We start from the raw sequence: 11,501 nt of genomic DNA on the forward strand, positions 1-11,501 counted from the left end.
GAAATATCCACGTCCTGGAAAAATTCTTTAAAAATCAACGTCTTGTAAAAGTTATTTAAAATATCAAAATTCTGTAAAAATACACCTCCTGGAATTTTTTTTAGAAATCCAAGTCTTTGAAAAAAAAAAAAAATTAAAAAATCCAAGTCCCAGCAAAAATCCTAAAAAAAATCAGGACCTGGAAAAATTGTGTAAAAATCAACCTCCTGAAAAGCCATGTGTTTGAAAAAAATCATAAAAAATTTTGTCCTGAAAAAAATTCTGAAAAAATCTTGTCTGGAAAATTCTTTAAAAAATCCATACTTAATATCAAATCTCGTCCGAAAAAAAACAAAATATGAAAAATCTCGTCCTTAAATTTAAGAATCTAAGTCCTTCAAAAAATTCTTTAAAATCCTTCATTTTTGAAAAATTTATTAAAAAATACATCCTTCAAGAACTCTTAAAAAAAATCCTAGAAAAAGTCTATGAAAATCCACGTATTTGATTTTTTTTAAAGAGTTCATGTCCTTAAAAATCCACGTCTTTGAAAAAATTAAAAAAAAAAAATCTTGTACCAAAAAAACTTCGAAAATACAAGTCCTTAACAAAAATTAAAAAAATTTTGTTCCATTTCTAGGGAAAGGAAAGGAAGCAAAACCAAAGTTTTATTTAATAACCATTACAATAGGGTGGATTGAAGGAAAGTACAATTTTTTCGGAATAACATTCAATTTCTAAAATAATTTAGAAAGCAACACTACAAGCTTTATGTTTAAAATCTATTTCAAAAAAGACATAGCATGATCGTGCTTTTTTAATTTTTTCCAGAATCTTAGAAATTCCGTTTTTTTTAAATATTTTTTGAAAGACCTAGAAATAACTTCTTGTGCCCTGGAAACTATTTTTTTATAAAAAAAGAATATTAAAAAAAAATTCAAATTTGAATTCCAAACGATTTTTTAGAAATATTTAGGATTGAGGGATCCAAATTTTTTGGAAATTATTTTTAAAAATAGTCTGAAAAAAATATTTAATTTTATTTCAAGGACCTAGCAATGACTCTGTGTCCTTTGGAATTTTTTTTTCTCTTGTTGGTCTCTTAAAAAAAATATTATTCCTCAACATTTTCGAACTAAATCTCTGACTCCTTAATCCAATTTCCTGTAACAAAATGTCATTTTCTCCTACTCGTCCTGAAATCCCTGGACATTTTCTCTTCGTCTCTTCCTCTTTTTTGAGATATTTTGACGAAAAGTAATTAGCAAAGGATTCTTAGGAATTTCGCTAAGAAGTTGTGGGCAGCTGCCATAGAAATCGCGAAATTCCGCACAAAACCTCTTCAAATCTCAGCAGGTAATAATTGGAGTGGCCCGAGCGAAAAGGATACCCACGAAAAGGATCAATATCTCATTAACAGCCTGCTTCTGGAAAATCAAGGGAAGGCAGGGGAAGGAAGAATTTTATGATGCCGTGCATTCGGCCTTAAATCCAACCAGACAGAATCGAAATCTGCTACCTGGTATCTTTGTGTGAGAGGATCCTTGTTATTTTTCCTATATAAGTTCGGCCGTGGCCTGAGCCAGGCATCAGTTACTTGTGTGAACGTCTAACGTAAACATTTCGTAAAAGATTTTCTGTTTTTGAAAAACTCGCCAAAATTTATCCCACCGTAGAACAAATTTTAGACATGGTTCTCAAGACACAATCGGCCAACAACAAGGATGAGACGTTGGAGTCAGGAGAATCGGCAGCCAATCATCTGGTTGTGAACACCACCGATTTTAAGGATCATGATTTCGATGATTTCGTAACACTCTCCGAGGCAATTGAACGCAATAATCGCCAGCGTAGATCCCAGCGACGGCCACGTCATCACACCATGGTGGCCACCATGACCCGGGAGGAGCTATTCGAGTGCACCAATGTCGATGATGATCAATTCCTGAATGCCCTGGAACATCAAAATGAGCTCGATGCGAGCATGAATAAAACTGTCCTGCTGCGAAGCATTGATAACCTAATGAAGTATTTCGATGAGGATGTCCAGGTGCCGGACAGTTCGGGTAAAAGTACCCCCGTGAAATTGCGGGCCAAAGGTAAGGTGGCCTCGGCAGTGGCCTCGTTTCGCAGCAAGGCTCAAAAGACCCCCTCCCCCATGGCCAAGAGGAAAAGTAAGCCCACAGCTGAGGTTGCCCTCTCCCACAACTCCAGCAGTGTGGTGGGAGAGTTAAAGAAACGCTATGAGCAGAGTCCAAAGCCGGAGGACAAGGAGAACTTTTCACCCAACAAAACATTGACTTTGAGTCCGAAAATGTTAAAACGTTCCAGGGTCAAACAAATGGCGGCTTTGATGTTGTCTCCTGAAGCTGGAGCAAAACCCAGCCAATCTCCCCTGAAATCGGCCACCATGAGCCCCAAAATGTTGCGAAAATCCAAGGTCAAACAAATGGCTTTGTTGTTTAACAACAAAATGAATTCGATTATGCGCAAGTGCCCCACTCCGAATCAGGAGGAGGTCAAACCCAAGGATGAGTTGGAAGAGGAACCCCAAACACCCACTGAACCCATATCGCCAGGCCTCTCCTCAATTGCCTCGCCAAATTTCACCTCAACCTTGGTGAAACCCAAGTCGCCGAAACTGAAACCCAAAATGCCCACCTTCATTGCCAAGCTACCCAGCCCTAGGGCCAGTCCATTGTTCAAGAGACGCCAGCTAAACAAGACCGCCAGCATTTCTTCCCTATCCCTCGCGGCAAGTCCCTCCAAGAAGAAGCCTTTGGAAAGGCAGCCCAGCACCACCTGCCTGGTGGCTGAGAGTGTTTTCCAACAGCTCTCCGTCAAGGATAAGGCCTTGCTCTACAACAAATTCATCGAAGATATGTCGAGGAAAAATCCGAAATTCTCCAAACATGGCCAGGTTTTGGAGAACAATGTCAAAAAGGAAATATCCCGCGGCGAAGTGGTGTGTGAGAGGCAGGGAACGGTTAAGCATTTGCGGGCCTCCCTTGAAGCTAAAATTACACCCACCAAGTCCTCCACACCCAATGCCCTGACCAAGACCCTGCAAAGATTCAAGAAATCTCCCGGCCTGGATTCAACACCCCCCAAGGCCAAGGCCAGGAAATTTGAAGATCTCAATGGACCTCAAACACCCGGCCACAATAACACCACCACCACATTTAGCCAAGAGGACGATGACACCGAAGATCCGCTACATGTCAGCACCCTTACCGTCATCCTCAAACCCAGTCCGGAGGCAAAAAAGTACGCCACCAAACCCCGAACGGCGCGAAAGAAACGCGATGTCCGTTTCCTCTCCGATTTGGGCGTCATTGGACCGCAAACGACTTTTAAAAGAACCCAGGAAATGATACGTTCCTCCGTCCTTGTGGAACCCTTTGCACCGCCCAAGAAAATCCGCCGCACCCAACACGAACGTCTGGCACCGAAAATGTTTTTTCAGAATCAACATTTGGAAAAGCTTTTCTATAACTGGCTAAAGGAGAAGAACGGGGTGGTCTTCGACATTACACCGGTGCACAATAAACGGGATGTCATTGAAATTGTGCCCAAGAACTCGAGGGATAATGTCATACCCAAGGATAAGGTGGATCAGCTGCTGGAGCAGGCCATTAATAAATTGGAGGCACAGGAGACTCGAGAGGAGAGCACAAAGGAGCAGAGTGCCATAGAGATTATCAAGGAGACGCTGGAGGAGAAGAGCTCCATTGATGTCTCGGTGATAGAGGTGGAGTTACCCATTGAGGAGCCGGAGCAGGACGGCCAAAAAGAAAAGGAGGACAAAACAGAAACCAAAAAAGAAAATCTCCCTCACGAAGACCTTTCCCAATCCCAAGAATCCCTGGACAGTGATTTGGGTGTGGCTAGTATAACCAAGGTAAGTTCCGGCTCTCAACCATTTCCAAAGAAAAATCTCCTAAACCTCCCCACCTCTCCCCAGACCTCTAGCGAAGATTCGAACACTGAAAAGGATTCACTCGACACACCGGTGGCCAGGGCGGAAACCCAAAAACCCCTGCGCAAGAAAAAATTAAGGCGTTCTCTGACCTGGAAAAAGGACTACTCCCTGGTTGATGTAAACCCCATTGCTTCCACGGACTCAGATTCCGATTGTCGTTCCCTCAGCAATAAATCCCTGACGGGTACCCTCTCCAAGTCGAAAAAATGCTCGGCCTATGTCAAAAAGTTACTCTTCAAGACCATTAATTCCTCGCTCAGCTCCGAGCAGGCCAGCCAGGCCAGTGTGGGAGCGGGCCAAGAACTTAGTGTCCTCGAACTGGATCGTTCACTGATGCGTCAAATCAATTCACCCTCGAAAATCAAGGATGCCTATACCCTGACCGTGATGTCCTCCCCCTCACCGCCCACCGAAAGTGAGTACGGTGACTCCGATTTGCCACGCTCACCATGCAAAGATATCTCCCGTTCGTGGCCCTCACTTTTGGAGGCAGGTTGCGAGGAGGCCGACAACTTCGGTCGCCAGCAATTGAAACACAAATCGGTGTCCACCGAATTTACGGATTTGGAGAAAAATAAATTGGAATTGGAACAGGATCGTCTGATGATGGATAGTTTTATAGATCAGGGTTTCGAGACGGGTTCCAATGAGATGGAATCACCCATACGTTTGCCCCGCAAGTCCATGTCCAGTGGGGAGTTGGAAAAACCCGAAGAGAATCCCAAGAATTTCTCCACACCCAACAAAGAGAATCCAATTCAGCGGATGTTTACCGCCAGCCAACAGGGCCAGGCCAACCAGAAGCACATGATCAGCCCCATTCCCCTGAACAGTCCTCATCATCTGAAACACCACACCATGCAGGTGATAAAAGAAGACTGCTCTCTGGAGGATTCCCAGGAGCTGGAGTACAGCAATAGCTCGGAATCCTATCACATGGCGGGTAGCTATTTTAATGGAGAGGTTAGCTATGCGGGACAGCGTAGCTACTCCTCATCGACCTCCCACCCCTCTCTGGGTGTTAGCCACAAGGTGGAGAGCTCCCAGTTCTGGATCTCCTTTGGCGATTTCACCACCGCCATGAATATCCACTTCTATGAGAGTGAGCGCCTGATGTTGCTCAGCAACATTTTCTCTCAGAAATGTGCCGAGAATCGGGACATGTCCTTTGGCATTGATTCGCAGAAATTCTCCGCCGAGTGTCCTCTCAGCCAAGAGGATATTCTCAAAAAGATACCACAAATGGAAAACTGTTCGCAATACTGGTTCTCCACGGGAGATGTCCTTCTCCCCTTTGCCGGGAAACCCATGACCCCTGCCAAGATTCAAGCCTTCTTTAGCTACATACGAGAATTCATGGTGGACAATCAAGGCCAGCTGCGATTCGGCATTGATTCCTATGAATTTTCCAATTTTCCCAACCTCACACCCACCAGCACCAATGCCACCTATAGCTGGCCCAGTGTCTCCTCCCCCCTCAAGACCAGTGATTTGGATCAATCCGATTTTGAGTCGGTAGAACTTGAGCAAAGCATTAGCTTTTCGGCGCTGGGCAATCAATCCGACACGGGGTCCATTAAAAGTGAAGAGTCACCCGATGCCTTGGAACAGCTATTCGAGGATGCCCGAAATTTGAATTTAAGTAAAACTCAAACCGACAAATTGGCCATGGCCTCAGAGCTAACCGTGCCCGAGATGCTCAAGACCCTGCATAATCAGCAAGAGAAACTTAAGTCCCTCGAAGAACGCATGCTCCATTGTGGCCCCCTCAACTCCAGTACCACCAGCAGTGGCAAAAATCTCGAACAATTTCGTGAATCTCCGGAATACATGCGGAAACTAAGAAGCATCATTGCAGCCATTGACAACATTGGCCGAGGCAACAACGGATTCAATGCCTGCTCCATTGAGCAACTGGAAAGTTTCATGTTTTTCTTGAGTCGCTATGCCGATCTCTGTCTGGCCAATTGCACGGCCCACATTGAAAAGATCTTGGATGTGGTCATGCATCAGCGTTCATTTCAGGCCTAAAAATTTCTCTTCGAAAAAAAAATTGCAGAATTTCAACTGTACCAACCCCCCTCAACCCTCCCCCGAAACAACATTCCTTCCAAAACATTTTAAAAATGACTCGACTACGGCCTTCCAAAAAGGCTAAGGTTTTTTTTTTTGCATAGCTTCGTTTTTAAGGTATTAATTTTAAGCGTATTTTTAGATAGATATGTAAGCCTACAAAAAAGATCTTCTAAAGATCATCCGGACCATGTTAGTGTATAAGTTGAAATTTGAAAAAAAAAATAAAGAAGAAGAAAATTTGCCGACTTCGGAAAAACAAACTTGGTTGTGTTTTTGAAATAAATTATTTGGGTGCCATTTTGGGGTGAAAAGGGATTTGATTAGAAAAATGAATAAAAAAAAATATTTTTTTAAATAAAAGTTTTAAAAAAATATTTTTTTTTTATGTTGAACATTCAAAAACGTTTAAAAAATATTTAAAAAATATTTTTTTTAATTATTTACTATTTTTTATTTATTGAAAAAAAAATCGAAAAAAAATTGATCAAAAAAATTAGGAAATAATTTCAGTTATATTTTTGGGAACATTAATTCACATATTTTTTGGATTTACAATATCTATAGAGGATGGGGAATATTTTTTCCTTTGACAATTTCCCCGAAAAATCAATTATTAAGGGAGATTTTGGCTCGTAGCGGAAACGTGTTAAATTAAGAGCAAAAAAAGCGTACACATAAAGTTCACTTCTGGTACATCTATTTCGAATGTAATTTTCTTAAAAACCATTAAACCTAGAGATATAGTTCACTCTGAGACTTATAGTGAAATTTTGTGTAGAATATTTGATCTTTTGACATCTTCTGCCTAAAACGAAATTTTGTACTACTTTCAGGCGTCAAATCGAAAAAATACCGTGGAGAAAGAGATAAATTTTTTTTAAATAATTTCAAATTTTTTTTTTTGTTTTTTTTTTTTTTTTTTTTGATATGCAATGAAAATAGAGATTTCTTTCGGTTGGTGACTTATAGTGAAATTTGATGGAGAATATATTTGTCTTTGACGTCATCTGTCTTAAATTATGCTTTGTTGGAGATTTTTGCACAAACTCACACAGGGTACGACTTTAACGCTGAAAAGCCTTAATAATTTCGGTTATTTTTTTGGGAACATTAATTCACATATTTTTTGTATTTACAATAACTATAGAGATTTCTTTCCGTTTGTGGCTTATAGTGAAATTTGATGGAGAACATATTTTCCTTTGACACTTTCCCCAAAAAATTAATTATTAAGGGAGATTTTGACTCGGAGCGGAAACGTGTTAAATTAAAAGCAAATAAACTTTATGTGTAATAAAGTTCTCTTGTAGTGAATCAAATGTAATTTTCTTAAAAACTATTAAACCTAGATATATAGTTTATTCTGAGATTTATCATGAAATTTTGTGTAGAATATTTCTTGTTTTAACACCTTTCGCCTAAAACGAAATTTTATGTTACTTTCAGGGGTCTACTCAAAAAAAGACCGGGAAAAATGATAAAATATTTTCAAGTTTTTTTATTTATTTATTTATTTTTTTTTAGTATGCAATGAAAATAGAGATTTTTTTCCGTTGGTGACTTATACTGAAATTTGATGGAGAACATATTTGTCTTTGATGTCATCCGTCTTAAATGATGATTTGTTGGAGATTTTTGCACAAACTCACACAGGGTACGACTTTAACGCTGAAAAGCCTTAATAATTTCGGTTATTTTTTGGGAACATTAATTCACATATTTTTTGGATTTGCAATTACTATAGAGATTTCTTTTCTTTGGTGACTTATAGTGAAATTTGATGGAGAACATATTTTCCTTTGACACTTTCCCCAAAAAAATAAGCATAAAAGGAGATTTTGCCTCGGAGTGGAAACGTGTTAAATTAACAGCAAAAAAGCCAATACATAAATTTCACTTGTAGTACATAAAATTCAAATGTAATTTTCATAGAAACTATTAAGCCTAGAGATATAGTTTATTCTGAGATTTATCATGAAATGTTGTGCAGAATATTTCCTCCTTTAACACCTTTCGCCTAAAACGAAATTTTAAGCTACTTTCATGCGTCTACTCGAAAAAAGACCGAGGAGAAAAGTGATAAAAAATTTAGGAAATATTTTCGAGTTTTTATTTTTTATTTTTTTTTTTTTGTATGCAATGAAAATACTGATTTCTTTCCGTTGGTGACTTATAGTAAAATTCGATGGAGAATATTTTTGTCTTTGATGACATCCCTCTTAAATTATGGTTTGTTGGAGATTTTTGCATTAACTCACTCACAGTACGACTTTAACGCTGAAAAGCCTTTTTAATACATATGAATATATAGGGGTTTTTAAACCCCATTTTCTATAGTTAATATTGAATACACAAATTTCATTTGTTCAGAGACACACAATGAAATTCGATCTAGAATAATTCTTCTTTTCACACTTTCCCCAAAAAATTAATTATTAAGGGAGATTTTGCCTCGGAGTGGAAACGTTTTAAATTAACAGCAAAAAAAGTCAACACAAAAATGTCTCCATGTAGTATTTAAATTTCAAATGTAATTTTCTTAAAAACTATTAAACCTAGAGGTATAGTTTATTCTGAGATATGTATTGAAATGTTGTGTAGAATATTTCCTCTTTTAATATCTGCTGCCTAAAATTAAATTTTATGTTACTTTCATGCGTCTATTCGCATAAATGCCGGGAGAAAGTGATAAAAAATTTAGGAAATATTTTTGAGTTTTTTTATTTATTTATTTAATTATTTTTTTTTTGTTTTTGTTGATATACAATGGAAATAGCGAATTCTTTTCTTTGGTGACTTATAGTGAAATTTGATGGAGAATATTTCTGTCTTTGACGACATCCCTCTTAAATTATGCTCTGTTCGAGATATTTGCATTACCTCACACACAGCACGTCTTTGACCCTGAAAATATGAATTTATAGGGTTTTTTTTTAAATCCCAAATATATTAATTTTTTCTATGTTATATATAAGGTTTACAAATTTCTTTTGATCAGAGACTCATCATGAAATTCGATCTAGAATATTTTTTCCATTGACACTTTCCCCAAAAAATTAAGTATTAAGTGAGATTTTGACTCAAATTCGAAACGTGTTAAATTAACAGCAAAAAAAGCCAATAGAAAGCTGTCACCTGTAGTACATAAATTTCAAAGGTAATTTTCTTATAAACTATTAAACCTAGAGATATAGTTTATTCTGAAATTTATCATGAAATTTTGTGTAGAATATTCCTTCTTTTGACATCTTCTGCCTAAAACGAAATTTTGTACTACTTTCAAGGCGTCTACTCGAAAAAAGGTCGGGAAAAAAGTTATAAAAAAATTAAGAAATATTTTCGAGTTTTTTTTATTTATTTATTTATTTTATTTTATTTTTTTTTTTTTTATATACAATGGAAATAGCGACTTCTTTTCTTTGGTGACTTATAGTGAAATTTGATGCAGAACATTTTTGCCTTTGACGTCATCAGTCTTAAATGATGGTTTGTTGGAGATATTTGCATAAACTCACATACAGTACGACTCTAAACCAGAAAAGGCTTTGCAATACATATGAATATATGTAACGAAATTTATGATATTTTTCTGGGGTAAATATTGAATATACAGATTTCATTTGTTCAGAGGCTCATAATGAAATTCGATCTGGAATATTTTTCCCTTTGACACCTTCCCCAAAAAATGAACTATAAAGGGAGATTTTGACTCGGATTGGAAACGTGTTAAATTAGCAGCAAAAAAAGCCAACACCAAAATTTTACTTGTAGTACCCACATTTCGAATGTAATTTTCTTAAAAACTATTAAACCCAGATATATAGTTTATTCTGAGATTTATAGTGAAATTTTGTGTAAAATATTTTATCTCCTGACATCTTCTGCCTGAAACAAAATTTTGTGCTACTTTCAGGCATCTACTCGAAAAAAGGTCGGGAAAAATGTTATAAAAAAATTAAGAAATATTTTCGAGATTTTTTTATTTTTTTTTTTTTTTTTTTGTGTTTGATATGCAATGGTAGTAGAGATTTCTTTTCTTTGGTGACTTATAGTGAAATTTGATGGAGAATATATTTGTTTTTGGCGTCATCCATCTAAAATGATGCCTTGTTAAAGATTTTTGCACAAACTCGACTTCCTGTGTGAATTTTTAAAAAATTGTCTAGGGACTCCCAATCTGAATTATTTTTTTCAACTTTTAACGTGGATTAAAAAAAAATTCCATGATCTTTCAAATAAGAAATTTTTATTGTATTTCCTATGGAGGTGCAAAGTGCGAATTTTAAGAAATTTTTTAAGGGCACTCAGTGTGGATTTTTAATAAATTTCCATCCTGAGGCTTCTTAATAAAATATCTAAGGTCTTTAAATAGGAATTTTAAGTGACTTTTCAAAGAACTCTACACGTGAACTCTTATCGAAATTTCTGAGGAACTTAGGAGGGCTTCCAAAGTTAATTTTCCATTGACTTAGGAAGTCGGTTTTATATGAATTTTCCAAGGACATGTATTTTTAATAAATATTTGGATTTTTCATAAATTTTCGAAAAATTTCCAAAAAAGATTTTTACTAAATTTTCTCTTTTTTTTTTTAATTTTTTTAAGGACTTCTAGCATGAGTTGGAAATCGTTTTTAGAAGGACTAAAAAGGAACACCTTCCATTCCGATTTTTATTAAATCTTTTGAGGATATGCAACCCGACTTTTATTGCATTTTTAGGGATTCTTAGTTGGATGTTTCTGTATTTTTAATTTTTTTTTTTTTTTTTTTCAAAATAATTTTTTTAACCTCCATCATAGTATGGAGGGTATATTAAGTTTGTAACACCTCGGAATATACATTTTAGATATATATTCTTGATAGCGATGTCCGTCCGTCTGTGGAAGTCACTCTAGCTTCCGAACGAAAAGAAGTAGGTTGTAAATGTTATCCAAGTTACAGACATTAAGGTCTTTAAAAAAAATTTTAATAAAATCCAATTTTATCCAGGGCGGATTTTCAATCACGGACCTTATTTTTCACAAGTTTTCTAAGGACTTTCAGTATGGATTTTATGAGGACTTCCACTGTGAATTTTTATGAAACTTCCTAAGGACCCTCAAAGTGATTTTTTTATAGGAGTTCTTAAAGGAATTTTGAATGCGGACCGTCCAAGTGACATTTTAATAATTTTCTAAGGACTTCCAAGACAAATGTTTTTCAATCTTCAAAGGATATACATGCTATATTTTTTTTTTTTTTTAATTATGTTTTTTTTTTAATTTTTTGAGGACTTTCAAGTTTTAATTTCCTTCAAAGAGAATTTTCCGAATTTTTATGGAATTTTCTTCTTAGGGTCACTTTAAAGGAATATTATAAGGACTTGAAATTTGTAGACAGACTGTGAAAGAAATTTTTTAAAAATTCTCTAAGGACTTCCAAGGCGGATTTTTAATTAATCTTCAAAGGATCTGCAACCCATATTT

General features: G+C 36.5%; 2 protein-coding genes across 5 annotated transcripts in view; both read left to right on the forward strand.

Annotated features, from left to right (window-relative positions):
• The window catches only part of LOC101891188 (uncharacterized), a 332,789-nt gene that overhangs the window by 288,773 nt on the left and 32,515 nt on the right, over positions 1-11,501 (forward strand). The window lies entirely within an intron of this gene.
• LOC109613229 (uncharacterized) lies at positions 1,560-6,293 on the forward strand. Its single transcript, XM_020037845.1, has 2 exons — positions 1,560-3,880; positions 3,944-6,293. The coding sequence occupies exons 1-2, from the start codon at positions 1,670-1,672 to the stop codon at positions 5,990-5,992; spliced, it is 4,260 nt and encodes a 1,419-aa protein (XP_019893404.1). The 5' UTR covers positions 1,560-1,669; the 3' UTR covers positions 5,993-6,293.

This window comes from Musca domestica, unplaced genomic scaffold (genome assembly GCF_030504385.1).
Source record: "Musca domestica strain aabys unplaced genomic scaffold, Musca_domestica.polishedcontigs.V.1.1 110, whole genome shotgun sequence".
Taxonomy (NCBI): Eukaryota; Metazoa; Arthropoda; class Insecta; order Diptera; family Muscidae; genus Musca; species Musca domestica.